At 41.2% G+C, this 26,904-nt stretch overlaps 2 protein-coding genes across 7 annotated transcripts in view; one reads left to right on the top strand and one right to left on the bottom strand.

The window, feature by feature from the left end:
* Nucleotides 1-9,644, bottom strand: part of epn2 (epsin 2) — a 44,238-nt gene extending 34,594 nt beyond the window's left edge. For 5 of the 6 annotated variants that reach the window (XR_005209915.1, XR_005209916.1, XM_037792361.1 and 2 more), the window contains exons 1-2: nt 9,395-9,644; nt 737-1,543 (exon numbers count right to left, since the gene is read on the bottom strand). Coding sequence is in view for 4 of the 6 variants with exons in the window: in XM_037792361.1 (XP_037648289.1) it covers nt 737-1,167 (431 nt within the window). In the remaining 2 variants the exon portion in view is untranslated. Of the gene's footprint in view, nt 1-736; nt 1,544-9,196; nt 9,337-9,394 lie in introns of those variants that run through there. The other variant, XM_037792362.1, reaches the window with a different exon arrangement.
* A 9,909-nt stretch (nt 9,645-19,553) lies between these two features.
* Nucleotides 19,554-26,904, top strand: part of grapa (GRB2 related adaptor protein a) — a 36,201-nt gene continuing 28,850 nt past the window's right edge. The window contains exons 1-2 of the mRNA XM_037792233.1: nt 19,554-19,957; nt 26,317-26,414. Coding sequence (XP_037648161.1) covers nt 19,880-19,957; nt 26,317-26,414 — 176 coding nt within the window. The 5' untranslated portion in view covers nt 19,554-19,879. The remainder of the gene's footprint in view (nt 19,958-26,316; nt 26,415-26,904) is intronic.

The raw sequence follows: 26,904 nt of genomic DNA, 5'->3' as shown, positions 1-26,904 counted from the left end.
AATTAAGTTCCGGGGACATTTCCTGAGGACATTTTACTGCCCAAAATCAGCCCTGGTCAGGGAGTAGTACTTTCCTAAAGTATAGAAACTTTCAGGGGAGAGTTTGCAGGGATGACCGTAGTTGAATGGTGAAACACACACACACAGCGCCGCTGAATCAATTTGTGTGCCGCTTCATTCATAAAAGAAAGAAGGAAATATTCTAGTACTGATTTAGGACCATTTTAGGACAAGGGGAGAGCATATTTCTCTTTAAGTTATTTTCTGATTGTTTCATGGCGGTTACATTCTAAAGCATAAATAAATAACCATCAAACACTCAACAGATGATTTACTGTGGAGACAGACTACTCTTTTCCTCCACTGCATTTCATTCATTACACCCTCTGACAGTAAATACTAGGTTTGAAACGGGCGGACACACTGAACTGCAGGCTGCAGAGTGTGTTTACTGCTGTGACCACCAGCAGCCCTCATCCATTTTAATGTTGCTTTTCATATTTTGTCCGCGGACTAATTTGACTAATCTTTGCAGGTCTTTAGCGGTGGAAACGCAGATAAGAGTGGGCTGAAGCAACCTTTCAGTTCCTTGAAAAATAGTCCCGGAACTAAAATTACCCAGAACTTCTTGGTGGAAACTCGGCTTTGGTAAATTCTGAATTACATGCATAAGTTGACCCCAAAGATTTTCGACTGTGTATCTGTTCCAAAATTTGATTCATGAAGCTGCTCTTACCTCTCTCCTTTGAGGCGTTCCTCGTCTTTCAGTAGGACCACTAGCTGCTTGCTCTTCTCCCTGACGTTGATGCCCTGGTCTTTGCCGTCTCTGTCGATGTACTGGAAGTCCTTCAGAGTCTGGATGGCAAAGATGTTCTCTTTGCACTGCAGCGCCACTCGCTCCGAGCCCGTCTTGATCAGGTAGTCGAGCAGGGTGAGCGCCTTGTAGACGTGGCGCCAGTTCTTGCCGTGGTCGTTGAGCCGTTTCCAGATCATGCTCATGATCTCGCTGAAGGCGACCACGTTGTAGGTGAGGTCGGCGATCTCGGACATGAGCGAAGACGACGGGCCCCAGGGGTCGTTGGAGGTGGCCTCTCTGACTTTCTTCTCGGCGTCAGAGTAGTTGTTCACCATGTTCTTCATCTGCCGACGGATGGTGGAGCTCGGCATGGCGGCGGTGGAGATGGGACAGACGGGGGAAGGAAATAAAATGTACACTCTCACAGAGGAGAGGTGCTAGGAATCCAGTAATGTTCTGGTAAAGAGGCTAACACACACAGAGGGTGTAAATGTGAGTGTGCGTGCTTCAGGTGAAGCTTGCGTTATGTGTCCATGCGCCTGTGTCCTTTCTCAAGGCACGGCGGTGGCGTGATGCGTGTGTAAATCTTCTTGTGTACAGATGTATGTGTGTGTGTGTTGTGTACGTTTGTGTTTGTTTATGAGGCTTCTCCAGGCCAGTGCAGTGTTCCTGAGTCCTCCAGAACAGCGTCTGTTAAAACCATCTCCACACACACAGTGCTGGCTGCACACATGACCACGCCATCACCTGGGACAGACAGACACACAACAGGTTAGTGGAAGGAAGAGAAGAAAACAAAAACATTTAGGAAAGCTAACAGAATGAGAACATGGAAATGTACAGCCAAACTAAAAGGGCAAACATCACAACACTTCCTTGTTGTTATCCGTTTCTGAGTGACTGCCCACACCTGAGCATACCAACTGTTTAGTATTTGTTTTGGCACTAACTTCATGTCTCTCTCTCTCTCAAACTAAAACTTCACATTGTATGCCAACAATCCCAACTAATCAAATTCTCCTTCAGATTTAAAGCACACAATATTCAACCTACCTTTCATTAAAGACACACTGAAGAAAACAGATGTCTGTAATATTTGAGATTTAAATTAAAACACATACTGCAAAAACATCTGGTAAAGTCATGGGTCTAATCAGAGTTTCTTTCTTAAAATGTGTCATTGTAATCCCAATTTCCACACCTAAACAATAAGACTGTGAAGATAATTTGTATTGATAAGAGCAGCTGTAGTGCCTTCCTTTTTGAAATGAGACAAAACAAATTTGTTTCCTACTTTCACGCATAGATAGGCAATTTGCACTCACAGAGAGCCTGCCTCCTCCTCCTTCTTCTTATTATTATGCGGGGTCAGGGTGGTGTGACCAAGAATTGTGTTCTCACTTCTGTAATCTCACTTGAGTTTACAGTAACCCGACTCAATTGTAAATTACAAGACAGTGTGTTGGAAATTCATAATTTCAGGACAATCTGTGTGGTGGTAATGTTGCTCATTGGGTGGGCTTGGAGAAGCAGAAAACGCAAGACATTAAAAGCAAACACAAGATTAGTGGGAAGTAGATTAAGAAGATACAACTAGTGTATCACACGATAATAACATCCTAGTCAGTGTTTCACTGTTATTTAAATGTCTACAATATTCTACCTAGATAGTTTACGTGATGCTTTTCTCTAATTACTGAGAAAAATCAATAATATCTAGCTTCAAAGAATGTTTTGTTGTTGTCTGCTTTGTGAATAAATGCCATAAATTCAAGAATGCTCCGATCGATTGGCTACCGATTTTGCGGAGTGTCCCGCAACGTCGGCACTAGTCTACCCATGTTGGAGGCCTTTTGGCCGATTCAGCATGTTGAAACGGCAGCGGAGCCCGTCGGTGAGAGAAATCACTCTGATTGGCTGTTCAGCTTAAGCAAATCCGTGCACGAGAAGAGAAACGGAAGTTGTTCTATCTGAACCAACGAGGGCATATACAGAATCCTCTTCTCATTTTTCCATCTTCATCTGATCATTGCAATACACGAATATTTTCACAACAGCATGGCCATCTGGGATGAAGCTAAGTGATGAGTGAGAGTGGTGTGAAAATGGTCGGCAAACGCCGTTTTATTTCACATGTGAAAGACACAGTGTGTCTGCAGGTGTCCTTAATGCATTTATTTCCCTAAATGTGAAGCAAATTTTGTAAATGCAGTTTGCAAATTTTGCATCTCTTCCCTCAGAGATATGTTAAGTACCAAAGTAGCACAAAAGCAATAGCTAATTTTAACAGAGCTAGATTCAAAGATTTGCTAATTTAATTTTAGAGCATCATTCTCAAACCATTTCTATCTTAATCAGCCTTTATCTATGCTCTTTCACCATCACCACAGTATTAACTTTCAGTATATTGCTAGGAGAGACGCCAGAACAATGAGTGAGTAAAAATGTGTTTCCACCCTTTGGTGGGTGGCAGGGGAGATAAAGCATTTCCAGTCTGATGATGACTACAGGAGTGACTGATGACTGACTCTGTCCTGTTTCTAACAAATCAGCAGCCCTGCTACTAATCACTTCCTGACACACACAACCATGGAAAGTGTGTGGAAACTCACAGCTGTGGAACCTACACATCTAATTTCCATATGCAAACCCTTAAGCGTCACTTTAGTATGTAACATTTACCGATTATGCGCCTTCTGTTTTACCATGTAGTGTCCTTATGTTTATGTGATATGAGCTGCTTGCAGAGAAAAGTCGATTCCAATGAAACACGATATTGTAATACGGTCTGAGCTCAGATGCAAACTCGCCACAGCAGGATCTCCTTGGCATGATCATTCAGCCAGATTAGTACGTAGACTGGACTTTTAATATATCCAGAGAACATTTCTTGAGCGTACACACACTCTTATCCCCCACTTCTGTCATGCACCACATTCACATCAACTGCAAACTTACCTAATCTTATTTAAATAATTGCTCTCTCTGTAATAAATAGCAGCTTGGGTCTTCTGAGATCTTTTCGTGCCCACTATTTCTCTGACTACGATCTAGGGAGACCCATGATGACTTATCCTATTCAGTAATCTGATCCCTCTACCGAGCGTGCACCGACATGCCCCACAACCTGAACAGAGCAAGACTGTTAAAAGTGATTAGCAGTCTCTGCAGACTCTGTGTGAAATGCAACAGTTGGAAATTTTCAATTTAAAAAGAAAGTAGCAAGGGGTTACGTACGTATGTGTATGCATTTGTTTTAGGGAGCTTCCTGTCTAGCAATGCCATGGAAAGACAGCTGGGGGTGGGGGGACGAGAGGGTGAGGAAACGAGGAGTGTGAGTGTATGTGTTGGGGGGGTAAGAAAACCACTTGGCACATCCCCTAAATTTACTAAACGCCAGTGAAATGTGATTCCTGTGCCCCCCAAACGTTCCCTCCTCACCCTGCATCCGCATGAATACAGCTCAGACCTAATGACACATCTGCTGCTATAATCACCTATTCACCCATGGCAGACAGGGGGAAGAGAGGAGAGTCTGTCTTGTCCATCCCAGCCCCCCCAAAAAACCTCCTTCACACCCCGGAACAACCCCCACCACAAGACACCGCTGGCCCGCCTTCCTTCAGCCCTTCTGTGCTTGGATCACTCGAGCCCCGAGGCCCACAAGAGACCGCACACAAGACTGTGTGTGTAGAAATACATATTCATGTGTCAATGCAGGTTCATTATGTCTGAATGACTGAGTCTGTCATTCTTGTCAAATTGCCATTATGCCTCATTGTTGCTAGAATATGAAAATAACCATAACAATCATTTAGTCCGGGGTCTACTTCTTGCAGCTTCAGGTGAACTTGCACATCTGCGGCCACCCTTTAAGCACGGTCTGAAGTTTACTTTTTTCACTGCCTGCAACTACGGCAGGCAAGTATTTTTTTGTCTGCCACTCAGAAATGTTATCTGCAACTTTTGATATCTATGCGCTAAATGAAAGAATAACATTTTTAGATCTGATGTCATTCAATGTTCGATATATTTTACACAAAAAAACATTATATGCATGGTAAATTGTTAGAATTACTGTATTGTACTGTTATTGTCATCTATAGCGGTTATTTGCATAAAAACACAGTTCAAATTATTAGGAAATAAATTATACATTTCTATTTAAATATTTGCTTTGATTTTAAAAAATCTTGGCGTCAGTAGTTTTAATAATGTATTATAAGCTGCTTAGAGTTAAACAGGTCATAATTCCCTCTCTATTATGAATTTTATATTTGCTGTGAAAACATCTCCTACAAACAACTGGATTTATTAATGATTTTAACCAAAAACTACATTTTATGAGATTACATTTGAACACATTGTGATAAAGTTAGAGTTTACCTTCACCTAATAGTCATTTTTACTGAAGAGAGCTTGAACACACTATAATGTAACTCATTGAAACCTCCGTTAACGTTAGTAGCTCCGTTATTTAACCAAGCAGGACTGTGCTGCCCACCGGCTGCCAACAGGTAACGTTACTAACTCTCCTCCTGTTGATTTCAACATGGATTTGTTGTTCACATTGTTGCATTATCTGGGAAAAAAATAGGGTGCCTCCCCTCAAGTTTAGTAGCATTAACGCTGTGCTTTTGAGCGCTTTTTCTCTCTCCGCCATGGCTCCGAAACATGATACAGCGTGCGCATGCCGTTGTGACATTGTGCATGCGTATCTGTCGGAAAGCATCAATACAAAGGAACTGACTGTCACGGAGGCATGAGATGCCAAGGAATCGGACAACTAGGAACCGGTTCGCAATCGGAACCGATTCTCTGTTCCCCTCACTAGCGTTTTCCCTGCCTGCCAAAGTGGCGGAGGGCCTGACAATTTGACCGACCACTGCCAACAATTTACCCGCATTTGGAGGGTGGCGGGTGCTAATTTCAGATCCTGCCTTAGGGTCTCCTCTTCCTCTCTCTCTCTGTCTGTGCGTCTGTATCTCACTAACACACATCGAGGTTGAAGAAATTTGAGCAGAAATTAAGAAAATGAGGTAACTGCTACTAGCATCTACTCATGTAAAATAATACTCTTTATAATTCATTAGGCGGTCCTGCTCCTGGATTGGATATACTGGTCGATATTTTGCAATACAGACTGCCTGTTTAGTGGCAAAAGTGGATTTACATTGGATTTCATTTCACATTATGGATTCTCTCTACATCCTCTACCCCTAATTACATTTTTTTATTTCCTCATATTAGTCATGATGACTTTGACACATTTGGCTGTCTCTTCTGCCACCGAGCTGTCAAGTTCATGTAGAAATGCCTGACTATCAAAACTTAGAGATGGACACAACTGTAGCATCAGCAGAAAACTGACAGTGCCTCGGCTGCAACTACGCAAAAAAGTTGGGCTCAGTCTAAAGTCAGCCAGAGTTTTTTTGAAAGGGTGAGAGACAAGAAACTACCTCGTAGATATACATCATTGCAAAACATTAACCACATTATCTCTACAGTGGACTAGGACTATACAGTAGCGTACACCGTTACATGCAAAGTCAGAAAATTCAAATAAAGCCCTATCCCCCTAACCAAATAAGATACTGATAACATTATTATCAGATCCGTGCCTTACTTGGAATGGCTTTTAACCGTGACAAAAAATAATTGCTATCGATTGTGATGTTTACATTTTAGAAAAGGAATATAAAAAGTAGCTGCAGAAAAAAGCTTATGGGCAATCATTGCTATATGTCTGTGGAAAATGTTGCTGTACATGAATGATGATCTAGCAAAGGCATTTCCTGTGCAAACCTTATAGCAGCAATAGTCTATCAGAACGTGAATAAAAGAGTCTTATTTCGAGTATATAATCAATGCATCATGGAACAGACTGTCTATCTAATGTTGTGGTGGTGCTTATCAACAGGTGAAATCATTTGCTGAACTATAAATCAAGTCCTTTGGCAGATGCATTTTCAACGGGGGACATCAAGACCCAATCTGGAGGATCGTTATTGAGCTGATCACTGAATATTTGATGGCATCAACAACATAAAGTTTGATCACTTTCCAGTTCTGTTTGTGGTACCAGTATGTCAGCTCTGAAAAATGCCTGATCGTACTCAGTTAAAGCAATGGAACCTCACAGCGTGGTGAATGAATGACCTACACATGAACTGCAGAGCACATAAACAGTATGATTATATGACAATGTCAAAAACTATTCATATCAGGGTCTGTGTCGCTAAATACTCAATATCAAAAGACTGAGGGGACAGAAAAAATGTGATTGTACTATCCGACGCAAGAACCCATGAAGCCAAACCTTTTCTGCGTACGCATGCGCCAGTGTCTGGGTGTGTCTTGGCAAAACCTGGGTAAACTGTGATTAGCATTAAGGGTTGAGAACAGGTCTACCTTGCCAGGCCCACACAACAAGAGTAAAGCTGATCTGGAGATAGAAGGCTTGCACAACCGGGTGCCTGAGCGTGACAATATCTTTGTTATTCAGCCAAGTTCATTCACCATCCATTTACTTCTTCAGAGCTCCATTTGAGCAACCTAAATAGCAGTAACTAATCCTCAGCCACTCAGCTACTCGAGGATTAAGTTTTTTTCAAGCCAAACTAATAATCATATCAAGTCCAACCCCAAAGAAAATCAAACGTGTTCCAAAAGTGACTAAATTGTAACGCTATGATGTGTAAAATGTAGTTTTTAGTGAGAAACTTGAATTAATCCAGTTGTTTGTCCACACGTTTGTTTTCATAGCAATATAAAATAGATAATAGAGAGAGAATTATGACCTTCATAACAAAAACTAGTATGCAAACGGTAATAAAGGAGTGGATGCTGAAGTACATGGGATTTATTGTTTTACTTTTGTTTTTTACCGTGGTATCAAATTGGTATGAAGAATCGAGAAATGTCACTGGTATTGGTATCGACTACTAAATTTCTGGTATCTTGACATCCCTATCGACAACTATTAGATGGATTACCATGACATTTTGTAAATATATTCATGGCGCCCAGCGGATGAATCGCTATGACATTTCCTGTAGTGCTGTAATTCAAGCAGGTTTTACTACTTATTGTGTAAAATATCTCAACTTCTACTAGATAGATTGGCACCAAATTAGATGCAGACATTCATGGTTACCAGACAATAAATCCTAATGACTTTGGTGACCATCTGATTTTTCCTATAGCTGCACCATGAAGTTCAAATTTGTGGTTTTGCGAGAAATGCCTGCACAACAAGATATGAGCTGTGATGAGCAGTGGGGAAAAGACTGAGAAGAAGAAGCCACCTTCTGATCGAGCATGTCACCCCGCCTTTTGTCCACACTGACCGGCTGGGAGACAAAGCCAAGTCAGGGGAAGGGAGGAGGAGGAGGACGGTGATGATGCATCTGTCACCCACTGTGACTGACTGATCATCCTGACAATAGACAAAGCCCTGCCCCTCTCTCTCAGGCCACGTTTATATGGGCTCAGTGCAGCTCAGGAATACAAAGCTCACATCCTAAACACCAGCATCTCCCACTATATACCCAATAAAATAAATAAACCCTGCCACTGTCTAGTGTCTTTCAGCAAAAGAGTGTATGCCTACCTACCAGCTGGGTTGGCGGATTGGAAACGTTGCGAGTAAACACACCGTGAAGAATCTCCCCTAGAAATCTCAACAAGTATTACGTCAAGTTTGTGCCTTGATGACTCACAAATAGTGTGATCTAATTCAGCACATCCTCTCTTATCGAAGTAGTGTGCATCTAGTAGAGGAAATACACATAATTAAGCCGCTCCTTAAAAAAAAAGAAGACAAACAAAAAAGGGAAAAAGAACAAATCACTGCGTTTCACTGAACTCATGTGATTGATAGCACACGAGCTAAAGAAGCTAACACTAGTAAAGGTTCACTCAGATTTCACAATAAGCTATTTCAAGTGACCGGTTTTGAGTTGCGACACAAAGCTGGGTGTAGCAGATATCAAAGTTTGAGCTACACTCAGCGCTAACGTTAGCGGAGTGCAAACTTGCGGCGAGTGACGCTAGTTGCCGTTAGCAACAGACTAAGCTAACGTTAACTTGTTATTCAGTTAGTTTGACTCAGGTGGCTGAATAAAGAGTATAACCCAACTAAAGTTTGTTTTATTGCACATTTATGTACCACTGAGTTGTGCCACTGACTTTAATAGTTGCCCTCGCAGACAGAAACACTGACTAACGTTCACCACACAGAAACTTGGCTTAGAAAGAAAAAGTTGGATGAGAGCTAGCCGAGCTTGTGTGAGGTTAGCCTGCTCCTCTCTAACGTAGCTCGGCTTTAAATACATTAAACTGTTGCTCACTTTAGCATCTGAAATGCAACACGACACCATTTATTGTATTCACACTCACGGTTAGATAGCAGCTCCCTAACTGTGTTTTCTGTGCTAAGACAAGCCAGCTAGCACGCTAAGCTAGTTAGCATTCCTTGAAGCTAGCGGCTAAGAGACGGGTGCTCGGTGGAGACATCGCCAGAGCGAACTGGATTACAGGACACAAGCCTGGAGGAGAAACAAAACAACTCCACTCGTCTTCAAACGCTGAACTTACCATCATCTGTTAGGGAAACGTCCGGTTCAACAGTTAGTCCAGGGATGTAAGAAACCCATAAACCAGTTACTCCAAGGAGGAAACAAATCAGAGAGAGAAGGGTACTTGTTATTTGGGCGTTCAGAGGAGCTGCTTGTTGCGCCTCCTCCGCCTCTTAGCTGTGTGTTGCTAATGCTAAGCCAGCTAAAGCCAACAGGCTACACGTATCTCCTCCTCCTCCTCCTCCTCCTCCTCAGGAACATGGCGGGCAGAGGGAGGGGGAAGCTGGGGAAGGGTGTGACCAAGAAGGCTTCACTCAACCAGGGTGAGCAGAAAGATCCTTTACACTGAAAACTATAGTGGTATAAACATTAAAACATAAATGTGATGTTACAGCAACAGGGCAGTGGGACCATCATGATCATTCATTATGTGATCCAAGTTTTCATTTGACTTCTACATGCAACAGGGTGGTGGGCTGAGTATAGTGGCTAAAACACATAGGAGTGCTGGTTAACAATGTCTCCTTTAAGATAAGATAAGATAAGATAAGATAAAAATGAACCTTTATTAATCCCCGGAGGGAAATTCAGGTGTCAAAGCAGAAACATCAGCAAACAGAGTAAAACACAGGAGAGGTACATGTATACAAAAATGATAAAAACAATAATAGAGATATAAAAGATACCATTAACACATAAATGTAATGTTACAGCAACAGGGCAGGGCAAGAGTGACCATCATGATCATTCATTATTTGATCCAAGTTTTCATAGGAATTATTCATGCAACAGGGTGGTGGGCCTTATTTCTGGGAGAGTATAGGTCAGGGGTCGGCAACCTTTACTATCAAAAGAGCCATTTTAGGCCAAATCAAATAAAATAAAAAAATCTGTCTAGATCAGGGGTCTGCAACCTGCAGCTCCAGAGCCCCATGCGGCTCTTTAGCACCTCTCCAGTGGCTCCCTGTGGATTTTTAAAAATGGAAATGAATAACTGTTTTTTATTTACATTTTAATTTTAATTTATCATTGTTGTAGGTCTATGGTGCGACGGAGTATTAGGGCCACATTAAGAGAATAAAGTCATAGCTTAACGAGAGAAAGAGTATTAATATTAAGAGAATAAAGTCATAACTTAACCAGAAAAAAAAATCTTAATATTAAGAGAATTAAGTCATAACTTTACGAGAAAAAAAAGTTGTAATATTATGAGAATAAAGTCATAATATTATAAAGTAGTAATTTGATGTGCTATTTTCTTTTTTTCTCATTTAGTTATAACTTTATTCTTACAATATTACAACTTTTTTTACTATATACTTATACTATAAGCTGTGTTACCTTCATCACAATGCTCAAATGTTTTGCGGCTCCAGACAAATTTTTTTGTTTTTGTTTTTGCCTAAAATGGCTCTTTTGATAGTAAAGGTTGCCGACCCCTGGTCTAGAGCCACAAAACATTTGAGCATTGTAATGAAGGTATCACAGCCTATTAAGTCTAATGCAGTGAGGGCCCAAGTGCAAATGAGTGGCAGGACATTGAAGAAACATCTCAGGACATTTGGCTGGAAGCTGCTGCTGCTGGCTTTTCAGCAAATCCAGTGTGCTTGTTCTGGAAATGTCTTTAAATGCCTTTTTTGTTGTTGTTGAATCTGTCCACGCACTATTAAATTCTCTATTTTCCTCAGAGACTTTTCTTTTTTGAGATTTAGAATCCATAGCTAGCCTATTGAGCTACTGAGGTTGGGCAAAATGAGAGGATAAGGCACCAGGTCGTAGATGACGCACATTTGGGTTGACTGAAATGATTTAAAAAATATATATTTTGGTGTATAGGCTACAGATTTTTGCAACTGGAGAATGTCGGAATCACCGTAGACCTACAAGAATGATAAATAAAAATGTAAAAAAAATAACAGTTATTCATTTCCATTAGTTTTTAAAAAAAATCCAGTGGGAGCCACTGGAGAGGGGCTAAAGCGCCGCAGGTTGCAGACCCCTGGTATAGGCTAAAACATAGGAGTGCTGGTTAACAATGTCTCCTTTAGGATTGCAAATCACAATGACAATCCTCTTTTAAAGATTGTTCCTGTCTCTTTTGTTTTAGTTGTTTGGTGTCTGTCTGAACAGACCTCTCAGGTAAATCAGGATCTGCTCAGGAAACTACTTGTGTCATTTTCTTCCTTTTTGAAAAATAGGCTCAGTACACAAGCAAGACATGAGTGTGTATGTGTGTGTGTGTGTGTGTTACAGGTGTGTCCCTACAAGCCCCAAACATTGCAGGACAGCATTCCATCACTCAGCCTTTTTTTCCACTGCCTCAATGCAACCGTCTAGTCATTTGAATAGAGGGAGGGACACAGTCCCACATGTTTCAGACACGTATGCACCACACGTTGTCGTTTATTAAAATGAGGTTCTAAGAATAGACATGAAAGCTTCCCTGGAAAGTATAAAGTGAGCTATGAATAGACATCTACGTGTGTGTGACGCTTAAAAATAGAGGTCAAAACGTCACAGTTTTACAGCACAGAAAAGTTGCCAACAACTGAATGACAGTATGTAGATGGCCAACGGGATGTCTGTAAACTTTTATTTTTTGGCTTCCTATTAATATGCTGTATACCTCCTGGCTGGCAGCGCCATTTTATTTTGGTATTTTTTCTTCTTTCATCCTGTCTGTCTTTAAACAGAGTGTTTCACTGGAGCTTCTGCTATGTTCAGTGGATAAGCCAAAGAAAGCCTAAGCCAATTGTGTTTGTCGGTCTCTGCGTGAGAGAGTGAAAGAGAAAGATAGACTCAGACGTCATGGTGCGAACAGGCCGTTTAAACAATACCTTTCTGTTATCAGCCAAACTAGTTTTATAGCGTGAAACAGAATAGAGCTGACATTTGCAAGCCAGGATGCCAGAAAAACACTGATTACTGATATTAACCAACTCAAGACCTTTACCAAAACAATATTTTCTGGCAGTGATTTTTAAATATTTATATAACCCAAACCTTTTCACCAATGGATCATCTTTTTCTTTTTTTTTACAAGTGAATTCAGTTGACTGTATTTCTGGGAATCTGAGCTGATGACTCATCACCGTAGACTTAAAAGCATCCACATTAAAGGTGCAATGTGTAGGATTTGGCGGCATCTAATGGTGTGGTTGCAGATTGCAACCAACTGAGTACCCTTCCACTCACTCCTCCCTAACGTGGGCTGCCAATTTCAAAACCATGGTAATGCCGTTCACCTCGCTCAGAGGCATCTTTACCATAATAACACTACTTAAGGAGTGAGGGGTGAATTATTCAGTTTTCTTTCCAGAGAATAAAAGTTAAAATAAGAAGTATAACTTAAAAATGCTGTTGTAGTGTACTAATTATTTTGGTATTTTCATTGTTTTAAAGTCACAAGAATGCAGGAAACAAAGTCTCTGAAACTAAAATTTTCAAATATGTGGCGGAGCAACATGGCAGACTCCGTGAAGAGGACCTGTTTCCCATAATGAAGGGTCATTATAAGCTGACAAAAACACAACAATTATTAGTTTCAGGTGATTATACACTAATGGAAACATATTATATTCCATTTCTGCTAATAGATTCCCCGAAATGTTACACACTGTTCCTTTAAAAGCATAACTCCTGAAACACACCGGAACAGTCAATATTTAGCTCAGATATGATCCTATTCAGAAGAGGATTATGTATCAAAGCTGGTTTGTTTGACAACACCAGAGGTGACAGGAGGAGGGCATTATGTCTCTGTGTTATTAAATATAAAATATTTCTTTATAGAATACAGCTGAAAAATACAAAACTAAAACAGCTGGAATTGCTCAAACAAGTGTGTTAAGAGCTTTCCTCCTTCGCAATATGGGATCAAAGATGACCCGAAGTTAAGGAATGGGTAAGATATATATTTTTTTTAAACAAAATCAGCATTCATAAGTTCACCTTGACATATTTAATAAGAGCATTTACCAATTCCTGACATCTCCTTGGCTCATACTGTAGTTAGTGTTCCTAATCATGCATGCCTGAGTGTTATCATATTTTTCTCATTGCTTTATCGAGCCCGTTCCAGCTTGTGCAAACCTGGACTGTGCTACTCCACTGAAGGCAACATATTTGAAATAGTCAGTGAGTGGAGTGAAGGTCAGGCATATCTTCTAATGCGTGGGTGCCTCCTGCAGACCAGATCACGTCAATCCCCACGCATGCAGGTCCAATTTCAGCCACTAGAGGTCAGGAGCGTTCTACTTTTTATTATACGAGTTGGGATTATTGTGACGGCAATCTGGGAGGTCCTGCTAACTGTGAACCCCTGCAGCCATGTATGTCCTTTAATATGTGATGATCCTTAATTTAAACATTCATTAAAGCTAATTAACATTAAACACCTCAGCCTGCCTGCTTTCATGTAATTACCCCCATTCACAACACTCATTAGAGATTCATTGGGCTCTTATAGCTCTCCTATCTGCACCCTTAGGTCTAATGCACTGACTGAGGTCACATGAAATGCAGCCACCAGTACAGGTTTGGTTGAGTAGCATAAAGTATTATTATATATCATTATTATTATTATTTACTACAACTGTTATCTACTGGTAAAACCTTGTTTAGAGATTTGCCATTTTGCATCCACATTGTAAAATTGAGCAGTCAAGGCACAGACTGCAGTAAATCACAGTTACAAAGGCAGCGACACATGTGAGTCACGCTCATTTGAATATCGTACAGCAGCATGTGTGAACCACGGTGTGAACGTAGCGGTTCACATAAGGGAAACAAACGGGCCTGATAGTCACTACATGAATTACTGGTGCACCACTTTCAAAAACGTAGTTTAAAAATGTGAGAAAAAGACTGGCAGGATTCAGTTTGTGGCCCGCAGTGGGACACGTGGTTCCAGACGGAGCCGAAATCAGCAGAGAAAGACAGAAAGCATGAAACAGGATCACGCATAATACCTGCCACTTCTGCCGGCTTATTAGCTAAATCTTCTCATACGTGCAAAATGGTATTATGCTTGCTGGGGGCTGGTGTACCTGAAGTAGGTGAGCAAAAAGACAAAGTGCTTTAACAGTTTGAGTTTAACTTCAACCTTTATCAGCGTCCGGTTTATAACTCTTCTTATAAGTGATGGTGGAAAACAAGACCAAAATGACATCTTGAAATCTATAATTGAGTGACTCTCGGGGAATCTGTCCGCCTTTTTGTTTGCACACCATGCTTGTCGTTTTCAGCCCATCACTGCTGTTAACAGACTCTCTAGTGGGCATCCCACTCACCACAAAACTAATCTGAGCCAACAGTTACAGAGGAAACATTAATAATACACCGTGTTAATCTTACTCAGCTGCAAAGAGCCGTATTAATTCAAACACTGTCAGCTTTTTCTGCATAAACTTTTGAGGCAAAATGTGATTTTTCTTTTATGTTTAATTCACTATAAATCATTATAGCGTTGCAGGTTTGAACATCGCTGCAGACACTTCTATCCTTGTGAAACTGCTGATGCAGATAGAGGTCAATTATGTTTCCACAAAAAAACACAATAATTACAGACAGGCTGTTAATGTTTTATTTGACACATAAGTTTTCAAGGGTGAGCCTTCTTTACACATTTAAAGCTGCAGTAGGTAGAAATGGAGCAAATATGATTATCACTATATCCTGACAGTAGTGCATGAGACAGGTCATCTGAAAAAAATCATGTGTCTCTGTGTCCTCTGGTGCTCCTAATGGCATCTGCAAGATTTCACAGACCGGAGGAAAACAACCAATCAGAGCCGAGCTGGAGCCTGCCGTCTCTGAGCAGCTGTCAATCACTCGCGAAATCCGATCAAACGGTCAAACTAGGCAGCGCTGATCAAATATGAATCAATATTCTGTTACTGTAAATCTTGTAGTGTACTGTTTAGCTGCAACATTAGAAAGTTTGTGACCCGGCAGCCTTGTTGAGATCTGTTAAGGAAATACCAAGCACCGCCCACCAGCTGGAGCACAGCCAATAGGAACGCTCTCTCTCTGAAATGACCTGTGATTGGCCAAAGTCTCCCGTCACAGGCTAGATTTTTTTAAAGCCTAAAAACAGATCCATGAGGAGGTGCAGAAGTCTAGTTTTCTCTCAGAAAACTTATATAATATTCTGAAAGGTTATTATTGAATTTTTGCCCAATGATGCCAAAACCTTTGTGCCTATACTGAAGCTTTAACATTATCACATTTTATCCGATATTCTGTGCATCGTTTTTTTTCAATTTTTAAAATGAACAAACCCTTCTGTTTTACTGCTTATTATGTTGACTCAATGATGAAATATGTCAGTCAGACGTTAACAGAAGAGTGAACATCTGCTCCATCTGCTCAGTGTTACAGGAAATTCACTGAGTTCATGAAAGTCTTTCAAGCCAATTTACAATATGGAAGAGGAAATCATTTAAATCCAAATTTCTTGCAAAATCAGTGAAAGAACAGAGATAAAAAAAAAAAGTGTCATGGGGACAATATAAATTGAGGATAAAAGAGAGGGGAAAATATATTTTTCAGAGCGTGGTAACAGAGAAGAAGAAAAGAGGGAACTAATGAGAAACATGGGCCTTCAGACTAAACAGATGGAGGAAGGCAGTGCTGCCGTTGTCTTTGAAGGGAAGTTGAGAGACTTTGTGCCCACCTGCTTTTCCGCCGTTGCCCACTTGCTTCCGCTGACACACACACACACACACACACACACACACACTGTACCCTCTGCATCAGTGCCCATAGCTTGCAAACTAGGTGAGCCTGTGTGTTGCGGGTGACGCATAAGCACCACAGCTGTAGGCTATTTTCACACTGACAATGTAAAACATTTCACTCAATAGTTGTAGTTGAAGATTATGAGGTCAAAATTCCTCAGTATTTTCAGAGAATGTGCACTTGATGCGATGCAATGATAAGAAAGCCACTTAATGACAGAGTTAACACTCGCTGTTCAAAACATCCGTCGCAGTCTTAACTGGAAATGGACACAGGAAGTGATGTAAGTGCGTCAGCTGAGTGAGCTGAGCAGAAGAAAAAAAGGGTATGAAGAGTGAACGCCACCGTGGCTGAATAGACAAAGAACACAACCACCTACAGAAAACTTGACAAACAAAGAATGAAATCCAAAGCCAAAAAAACAAAAGTAGCGCCCACGCTGTTTTGTTTGAGAAGTGAGGCTGGGAAGTGGCACACAGGAACACAACAGCATTGACCAGTTAGCACACATTTACATTTAGAAATGAAACAAAGTAGCGTCACAAGCTTACAGGTGGAGGTCGTATTGATTTCTAAATAGTGATCTTTCACTTACACATGAAAAACACATAGAAAGAAATGATGCTGTAATCAAATGTTTATTCTCCTTTCAGCATTTATATATATATTATCTGTGGTGGGTTGATTTCTTGTTGTAGGAACTCATGAGAAATCATCACAAACAAGAAGGTAAAGATTGTGCTTTGGACCTTGAGCTGAGAGGCAGTTCCACTTCCTCTTCCTCTTCTATTCTTCCACCAGCACACAGCTCTTCCTCCTGCAGTCCCTCTCCTCATGGCTGAGTCAAGTAACCAGCTGACTGGGGATTTCCTGAACACCTCATGCTATTGAAACCACAGTTCGTGCATGCTTTTTCTGCTGTTTTGCTTTGTCCAGTTCTATTTAGTTCTGTTCGCCTTTCTCATCTTGTGTCTTCTAAACATTCATCTCGCAATCTCATCACTTTCTCACACCTTTCTTTGTGTTTTTCTCACCGACAGGTTTTAGCTAGTTTTAAATAAATTGAAATTATAGGAAATTAGTTCTTTAGAGTCTCAAGAATATTCACGGTTTTTGGTTTTAGAAAAGTATTTCATGACACAGAAACACATAACTCAGGATTGTGAACAGCTAGAGAGAGCTGCAACATATTTTGACGAAGGAAAAGGGCAAACGCTCCCTCATTCTGTGACAGCTCGTGGCCTCAATGTGCAGTTTGGAAAAGTCAGACCTCATGAATAAGAGCTGAAGTTTGCATGTTGTATCTTACACTCCAAAAAGAGAATAACTACCATTTTAAAGTATAATATTTTATGTGATGCACCAGTTTGTGCAACATTGTGCAGTTTTCAGAGCAAGCATCAGTGGGTTTTTAGGCTAACATCTGAGTCCGCTGGGTTTCATTACTGAATATGAGACTGTTGTGTGCCGTGGCTGTACATGCATTTATGTTCTTTGGTTCACTGTTTGCCGTGGAAATGGCTAGATGTGAAAAGAGGAAGACGACTGGGCCTTTTTTCAACTGGTTTCATTTAGTTTTGACTCTCAACAGTCTCTACTGGCATCAGAGACTTGTAGGAGAAAACACAAGCAAGCCATCCTGACCAATCACGGTGTGTGCAGTCTCCACATGGTTAGTTAGTGACGCAACTTGTAGACTTTTTAGAGACACACGGAGGACCTCTTAATTAGTAGTATCGTTATCTATCTTTAATGTAGTTTGACAACAAATACATCAACATGTTTTCTTGACATTAATGGTCAGCATTTGTCCCTCAAATAATGAAGAAAAAAGTAACTTCAGAAGGAACTATTATTCTCCTCACTGTCTCTCAAACCTGCAGACCTTCTGTTGAGGTTAAAGCTAGGGTTGGTAATCTTGAGAAACTAGCAAGAGTTATGCTAGATTTTAAAACTAATTATAAAACACTAAACTGCCAACTCTTTTCCAATGAAAGTAGCTAGTAAGTACTAACTCCAAAAGCCCCTAAATCTTGCGAGAAAGTCGCCAAGTCGCCAACACTGACAGCTCATCGCTTCAGGCCTCCCTCCAAAGTCACTCCCCAAAGATTATCATTATGAACGTAAACAACAAACATGGCTATTGCTGCTAGCAGCTGGTGGATGACTCCGGTGACGTGCAACGAATGCCCGGGCAGAGTGCGTGCAGGCAGGTATGGAGGTAGCCCGTCCAATCATTTCATTCGGGTTGAATAAAATGATTGGACGGGCTTATTAGAGTCCTGCGAAGCCCATAGATTTCAGATTTCTTTCTCTCTTTTTTTGTCAAAGCATTGTATGTATTCATTGGTGATGTAGTGAGAATTTCAACTAATATAACAAAACAGTTTTTGAAGAAGATTACCAACCGTAGCTTTAAATCTTGCAGGTGAAGTGAGGAAAAATGAAGTTGCATTCAGGTTTCGGTTACACCCACAGTGTGTCAGTGTGATTTTCTCTGATCCCGAGTGTGTCCCTCCAGTATTGACATGAAAAGCTCTTCCCTTTTTTTTTTTTTACTGCCCACTATTTCCAACTTTACTCCAGGGCACTTTTTGCAACAGTGAATGCAACTCAGTGAATGAATAAAGTTGGGATATATGATCTGCCCACTGTTGGCTATACCTGCTGCAGTCAGGCTCACATCTGTGAGTGGGAAAACCAACAGTATAATGTATAAACTCTCTCAAACCTGGCTATATCCTCCATCCTTTAGTCTTTACTTAAACTTGCAAAGGTCCATCTAGCTGCCCAGTTCTAACCTTCTTGCCACGTTGGTGTGTGTGAAAATGAAAGTCTGTGATTGGTAGACGCCTCTTCTCTTTCACTGTTCCACATGAAACCCTGTACGCCTTGCAAATCTTGAATGCAACCAAACCTACTACAAAATCGTGATGCAACATGCACATATGCATAGGAGGATGCGGAAAGAGGAGATGGCAGTTTAACAAAGGAGAAATCAAGCTTTTGTTGTGGCTGCTGGCCAGACAACTACACATTGAAACAGAAATTGAAATCTGTGATCTTGTTGCCTGCGATATGAACTTCACTGGTGTTTTTTTTATGAATGTCAGTGAATGATTACATTTTTGGGGGGAAATATTCACTTTACTTCTCACCTTCTCCTGACCTTTAATGTAAGTGAGCAACCGTGAGCTAACTTTTCAACTCTAAGGTGGGAAACTAAAGCTGGTTCACACATCGACAGAAGTGTTAACGGCAAACCACACACGCACACAGGAGACTGATTGAAGAAACACACACACACACACAGAGAATCCACAGAAGCCACACCAACAATGTGAGACTAAGAATATATACACAGGAAGTGCCTCCCACTCCCTTGCCCCTACTAGCTGTCTCTCTCTCTCTCTCTCTCTCTCTCTGAACGTTACTCATGGTGGTGCGTTGCCGAGCAGCAGCCAGTCGTGTTTTTCCCCTCGCCGAGCTCACTCTCTCTCATCCTCTGCTCCGACTCTCTCGCGCGCTCTCTGGCTCAGCGGACAGACGAGACCTCTCCTCTCCTGCTCCTCTTCATCTCTCCCTCCTCTTCTTGTCTGTTATTATTTCATTGCCTCCTTTTCCTTTATCTGTTTTTTTTTTTTTCTTCTTTTTTACATTTCTCTTTCTCTCCCTGCCCCCCGTGCCAGGGGCATTAGTGGGGGTCCCAGAAAGAGAGTAAGTGTGTGTGTGTGAGAGTGAGTGTGTGTTGGGAGGTCTCGGCATGGAAGCAGTGGCACTGTATACGTTTCGTGCCACAGAGGCTGATGAACTCAGTTTCAACAAGGGGGACTTGCTCAAGGTAAGGGAAAGATTTATCTATCTATATCTATCTATCTATCTATCTATATCTATCTATCTATCTATCTATCTATACACAACCATACAGCACATCTCTCACACACAGTAGCTATAATTGTAGATGAGAACAGAGTCGTGGACCAACAGATTAACCACCTCTCTCTTTCTCTCTCTCTCTGCCTCCGCTGTGATAATTACAACGATTATAACTTTAGCGTCTACAGCTCTTGACTCTGTATCCAGGTGCTGCTGTTACTGACTAAAGAAAAAGCAGTATAGAGGAACCAGCTTTTTGATTGGCATGAAAAACACTGTACAGGAATATGGTATTTACTGTAAACTTCCACAGTAAAGGAATAGTTTGACATTTTGTGAAATGCACTTATTCTCTTTTTTGCTGATGAGTAGATTGATACCACTAATGTCTGTACGCTGAATATGTAGCCAGCTATCATAGCTTAGCTTACCAATTAACACATTATATCGCATTTGTTTCAAGGGGAATTATTACGCTTTTGTTCTTTTTCTCTTTCCTTTAGTGTGTTATATCGTTTTTTTGTGCATGTAAAAGGTCTGCAAAGTTACAAAGCCCAAAGTCCACGCCAAAGGGAGTTACTCTCCCCCACAGAAACACTGCTCCTGAAATGCCCGAAACGCCTTGAAGTCCCGCCTTTTCCTCCGTAACGTGGTGATGTCATCAAGTAAAACATGTGCATAACGGCTAGTTTGGCTCGACCTCAAACAAAGCTAGTTAGAGCAGAGAGTCCAAAGAGTTTAGTTGGGGTGAAAAGAGGTGTTGCAGCACAGCTGGTATAAGAAAAGCGAAGCGTTTTTTTTTAACATTAAAGCATGTAAACATGTTGTAGTAGAAACACAAAATACAAGTATGCACCTGAAAATAAGCATAATAGGTCCTCTTTAATTTGCACAGAATCGTAAGTGTAAACTAGAATTACCGCCTCGCAGTCAAGTTGCATGGCTGTTGCCGGCACGGCGGCATAAAAATGACTTGGTACGGTATGAAGCGTGCAAGACTGATTCTTGGCTGTGACCAGTGACTTCCTGGAGTTTCTAGTGTGGTGTTTCCAGTCTTTATGGTAAGCTAAGCTGAGCTTAGTGGCTGCTGGCTGTAGCTTCATATTTAGCCAACAGACATGACAGTGGTATCAAACATCTCATATAACTCTCGGAATAAAAAGAAGAAGAAGAAAAAAAGTGCACTTCGCCAAAATGACAAAATGACTTAATTAAAGATTAATAAAAGATTTTTGCTATAGGATGCAAAACAAACATTTAGTTAAAACTACAGCTGTTGTATTTTTCTGATGGATAACAGGCTGAATGCAGTGCTGAGATAGTTCCTGCACAGCTGGAAATTACTGTGGTAGAAAATTGTCCCTCTAAGACATCAGCAGTAAACCTCAGAATTAAAGAGCAAGAGCTTCTCTCTAGACTTACACTAATATGGCACCAGCTGTTCCACAGTCATATAGTAGCCTATATAGTAGCAAATTCTCCACAGGACTTAGCCTCAGTAGACCAGAGAGCAATGCTGCTGCAGAACAAGTTTCAGGGGCAGCTCTAACTTTTTCATGACTGGGAAAACCCTTACAGTATGTTCTTCTAGCTCTCATTAAGATATTGCTATGGAGCATATCATATATTACTAGATTGTGAAAGGTATTCTGGGAAATGGTTGGAAATTATTCAAGGTAGAAATAGATGAAGCCTCATCACGAAATAACCCATGACATGTATTTGAATACGTCAAACAGGATAATAATGCCTGAGGGAATTTACCGTTACAGTAATTGTATGCAGTAGACTGGTATATTATTCATCCCAGACGATGTTCCAATGATGTTCCAATATTAGACGACACGTGAACAAAGCAGCTTCTCATTCCTGCTGTCTGCAAAGTCATTGTTTTGGAGCTGATGTATGACGCAGACAAGATGAGATGGCATTTAATTTTGCTGCTTTGTGAGTTCATTCTTGCTGTAAATAAATGGGATTCTTTATTTCCAGCAGTATTTATGTGCAGATATTATTTTCTTTTGGTCTTATTAACTTACCTGTAAATCATGATGTAATTAGTTGTTGGCTTTGGTCAGCAAACTGTGACTCAATACTGTACTTATCTTGAGGTCAACAGCATCGACGTGAACTCGTGCTTTATGGCAACAGAGATACATTTGCTGCGATTATACAGGGCACCATGTTTCCTTTCTTCCCGCTGGGATAAACTGCTGTCTAGTCTCAGCCAAACAGCTCCGGTTCAGACTTGGGTCACACAGTACTTTTAAATAATTCTTCACATTTGTTCATTCCTGCTCGCGGCACCAGATGGCCGGCGCTTTACACTATCACAACAACTCATATAGCGTCATGCAAAATGCTCATCATTTAAAGAGGACCTATTGTGCTTTTTTTCAGGTTCATACTTGTATTTTGGGTTTCTACTAGAACATGTTCACATGCTTTAATGTTCAAAAAACGCTTTATTTTTCTCATACGGGCTGTGCTGCAGCACTTCTTTTCACCCTCTGTCTGACATGCTCTGTTTGACCTCTTGCCCGCCCCCCCCCGCCCCCCCGTATAAAAATCCCAGTCTGCTCTGATTCGTCAACCGAACAAAACTCTTCGGACTTTGCTCCAGCTCCGCTCTAACTGGCTTTGTTTGAGGGCCAAACTAGCCGCTAGGCAGGTATTATGCAAATGTGTTACTTGGTGACATCACCAGATTATGGTAGAAAAAGTGGGATTTCAAGCGAGGTGTTTGAGGCAGTTCAGGAGCAGTGTTTCTGCTGGGTAGAGTAACTTCCTTTGGCGTTGACTATGGGCTTTGTAACTTTGCAGACCTTTAACATGCACATACAACTATATAACACCTTAAAGGGAAGGGAAAAAGCAGAAAAGTATAATAGGCCCCCCCTAAAACAATTCTAAATGACTATCATATACCTTCCTGTCACTACTTATTGGCGTTTTTTGTGTATCAACCAATTGGGGTACATTGTTTTCTTCATGTCCTGTTGTGCAGTGGCCATGTGGAAGCAGATCAATCAGGCTGATTAGAGTGTAGACTCGAAATGAAATGATAAAAATAGCCTAAAGTAGCGGCTATGACATTCTGTTTAAAGCTGGAAGACAATGCAGCCAAATCTAACACAAGGGACACAAAAGTAGAGTGCAAAAACACACATTTCTTTTGTTCTCCAAACCCCAACACATGAATGTGACAATTTAGGGTTTAAATTAGATTTGGATGGTTGAACAGACTCCTCTGTTACTGGCAGTGGCTAAAATCACAGGGAGCAGCCAGGTGGTACGCTCAAGAAAAGTGCTACTTTTTAATTTGCTCATTTCCTGGTGTGACAAAGAAAACCCAAGCTCAGAAACAGGCTGTCTTTCTGAGTGCCTGACTAGAGCCTCCAGGTGCAGTGAATCACCTGACTTGTCTGAAAAGTGAAGCCAATGAGGAAGTGCCTTAAAGTTGCATTCTTTCTAATAGCCAGCAGGGGGCGACTCCTCTGGTTGCAAAAAGAAGTCTGATTGTATAGAAGTCTATGAGAAAATGAGCCTACTTCTCACTTGATTTATTACCTCAGTAAACATTGTAAACATGAGTTTATGGTCTCAATCGCTAGTTTCAAGTCTTCTTCAATACAGCATGATGTTGATTTAGTAAATTATGGTCCCATTTAGAGTCAAGTAGACCATAAAGCAGGGGATGCTTTAGGGCGTGGCTACCTTGTGATTGACAGGTCGTTACTACGCCGTTGTCCGGTCTGGGAGTTGTCCGTGTTTTCATCTTACAACTTTAACCCCTTTCAGTTTTCAGTTCATGGAAGTTAATTGTAACATTTTGGTTTCCCCCAAAATATCTTATTCAGCGTTCGGTTGTACTTGTTCAGATATTTAAGGTCTAGTGCAGATGTTAATGTTGGAAATGTCATTTTTCCTTGATGCATTTGTGGCTTATAGTATGATTGTTATTTTAAGGCTTCATTATGTAATTGTTAAATCCACTGCTATGGAAGGAGCCGAGTCAGTCACAGCTGAAGCAGTGGGGGTGGTCTTGGATAAATATCCTATATATACAGTATATAGGCCTACATATCCTAAACACACATGGAGAGGAAAGAAAAAAAATGAATAATGGATTAAACTGAGCTCAGAATAACTTACGCTGTGTTCTTTCCCAGAAGCTAAAACATAAAAAGGGTGGTTTGGGATTTTTTTTTTTGCATGATGCAGGACTAAGATTTAGAACTGCTTATTGTTAAACTAATAAACAATGGGGCAGTGATGATGCAGTGTCTGCAGGAAAAAAAAAAGAAGAAGAGAAGCTGATTATATTGTGAATTCTAGAGCTGTTGATGTATCTGTAATGTAACCCTGGCAAAGCGTAATTACAGCGAGAGGCAGAATCAAAGACGGAGTTGTCACGAGAGGTGGGAAAAGGAGATGAGAGGGAGACGGTACATTTCAATTCAAATTTTGGTTAGAAAAGTTAACGTCTGTGAGTCAGAGTGAGGAATTAACGTCGGCTTAAATTGGGAGATGTGAATATGGCAGACTTGAGACAGTCCCAACATGTCGTTTTAAACTGCCTAAAATATAACAAGGGGTTGTTTAAGAGGCATTTTTGCTTATTTAAATGAAACGTTGTCTGGCCGACATTGAAACCACCAGCTGAGTAAAAGGCCAATCATTCAGTTCTGTGGTTGAACAATGATTGATGTTATGAGCAGTAAATCACACCACAGAACACACATTTTAAAATGCTCGTACGATTGCACAGTGCAACCATTAAAGTAGGTGGCGCATGAAATGAAGTTCCTAAAGGCAGAGAGGGCACAGGACAACTTTTTTTGGCAGATAGGCAACGTTGCCAAAGGAGTTTTACCATCATAGCTGCATTAAAGCTGCAGTGGGAAGAAACGGAGCAAATGTGAAAGAAGTTATTTTTATAAAACGATCACTATATCCTGACAGTAGTGCATGAGACATGTAATCTGAAAAAATGTCATGTGCCTTTGGTGTCCTCCAGTGCTCCTAATGGCATCTGCAGGATTTCACAGGCTGGAGGAAAATACAACCAATCAGAGCCGAGCTGGAGCCTGCCGTCTCTGAGCAGCTGTCAATCACTCGCGAACTCCGATCAAATGGTCAAACTAGGCAGCGCTGATCAAATATGAATCAATATTCTGTTACTGTAATGCCTATTTCTCACCTCAAATGTTGTCAGAAACATCTTGTAGTGTACTGTTTAGCTGTAAAATGAGAAAGTTAGTGACTCGGCAGCAATGTTGACATCACTTGAAGAAATACCAAACACCGCCCACCGGCCAGAGCAAACATTTGAACAGCCAATAGGAACGCTCTTTCTCTGAAATGACCTGTGATTTGCCAAAGTCTCCCGTCACAGGCTAGAATTTTTAAAACCTGAAAACAGAGCCATGAGGAAGTGCAGAAGTCTAGTTTTCTTACAATATGCTGAAAGGTTATTATGGATTTTTTTGCCCAATGATGTCAAAAACATTCTGCCTACTGCAAGTTTAAAGGAAGGATACATTTCAGTCGTACATGTTTTAACTGTATGTCACATTCTGCTTGCTATCAGTTTTCAGCACTGTGATAAAAAAGAGCTAAAAAAAAAAGTGATGAACCTCGGTTCTGTAGGGGAGATAAATAAAATAAGGGGTTTATAAATCACTGCAAAACCAAGCAGAGCAAACAAAACAACAGCTTAAAATATCAAAATGACAAGGAATGTCACAGCAGGATCAGAATACTGAACAAAAAAATGACAGAACAGAACAGAAAAGAGCAGCGACACGACAAATGAAAAGAGACAGAATAAAACAGGTAAACAGTAAAGCAGGTAAACCGGAGCGGATCAGGTGACAGCGTGTCTCTCACAATCAAAGGCTGCCCTTGTCACTCCAGTCTAAAAATTGTCCGTCAGAAAAAGTAATTTAACATCACCTGTCCCAGTTTGATTGAACATGAACCCGCTTCTGCTCTGTTATGTGCAGCAACACGGGTTAATGCAGCTCAGATTTGTTTGCTGCCCCTCATGTGTGCAGTCATGGAGGGCCTTATGTGGCATTTTGAACTTGCCAATAAGCATGCGCTTCTGAATTTGAGTGAGTCGGCGGCCTCGCTTCACACGGCGATGGATGAAAAGCCACTGTACCGGATAATAGAAGGAGAAGAGAGAGGCCTGGCGAGGAGATTGATATACAAGGAGAGAGAGAGAGAAATGATAGTGGCCTTTCACCCGATAGTAATAGGCTGCGTCATGTCGTTACGGGCAATATTTCATCTGTGTGTGTGTGTGTTTGCTCCTAGATCACCAACATGGAGGATGATCCTAACTGGTACACAGCTGAGCTCCATAACAGAAAAGGCTTCGTGCCAAAAAACTACATCAACCTGCGGCCACACGCGTAAGTACACACACACACACACACGTCTTCAACTCATCTGTAAAGCAGATGAATACATTTTTTTACACGTCCAGCGCTGGTCTATCTAAACAGCTCATCAGTGAGTGTGTGTGGCGCTCGGGGCGTTTTCTGCTCTGCTTTGGACATCTGCACTCCGGCATAAGGCAGCCTACCCAAAGGGACACACTCATTCGCTGCCTTACGTAACCACACATGATACAGCCGTGTGTGTGTGTGTGTGTGTTTACAGTGAAGCTGCTGGTACACGCTGTATCTCCATCTCCATCAGATGGTCATACACCAGCTGGCCTCTACTTTTTTCGCTGTGACAAACACACTAAACTGGCAACGCAGCCACTGCAGCGGCTTTAATGAACACTGATGCACGGTCCAGTTTGTGCACAGCGTTAAGGAGATGTGCCCGTCTGCGAGTGCTTTTTCCTCCTCCACATTTCTTCACAGAGCCAGAATTCTGACCTTGCGACTTTAA

Source organism: Sebastes umbrosus, chromosome 14 (genome assembly GCF_015220745.1).
Source record: "Sebastes umbrosus isolate fSebUmb1 chromosome 14, fSebUmb1.pri, whole genome shotgun sequence".
Lineage (NCBI taxonomy): Eukaryota > Metazoa > Chordata > Actinopteri > Perciformes > Sebastidae > Sebastes > Sebastes umbrosus.
The sequence above is the reverse complement of the archived record's forward strand: the minus strand, read 5'-3'. Positions and strand labels throughout refer to the sequence as shown.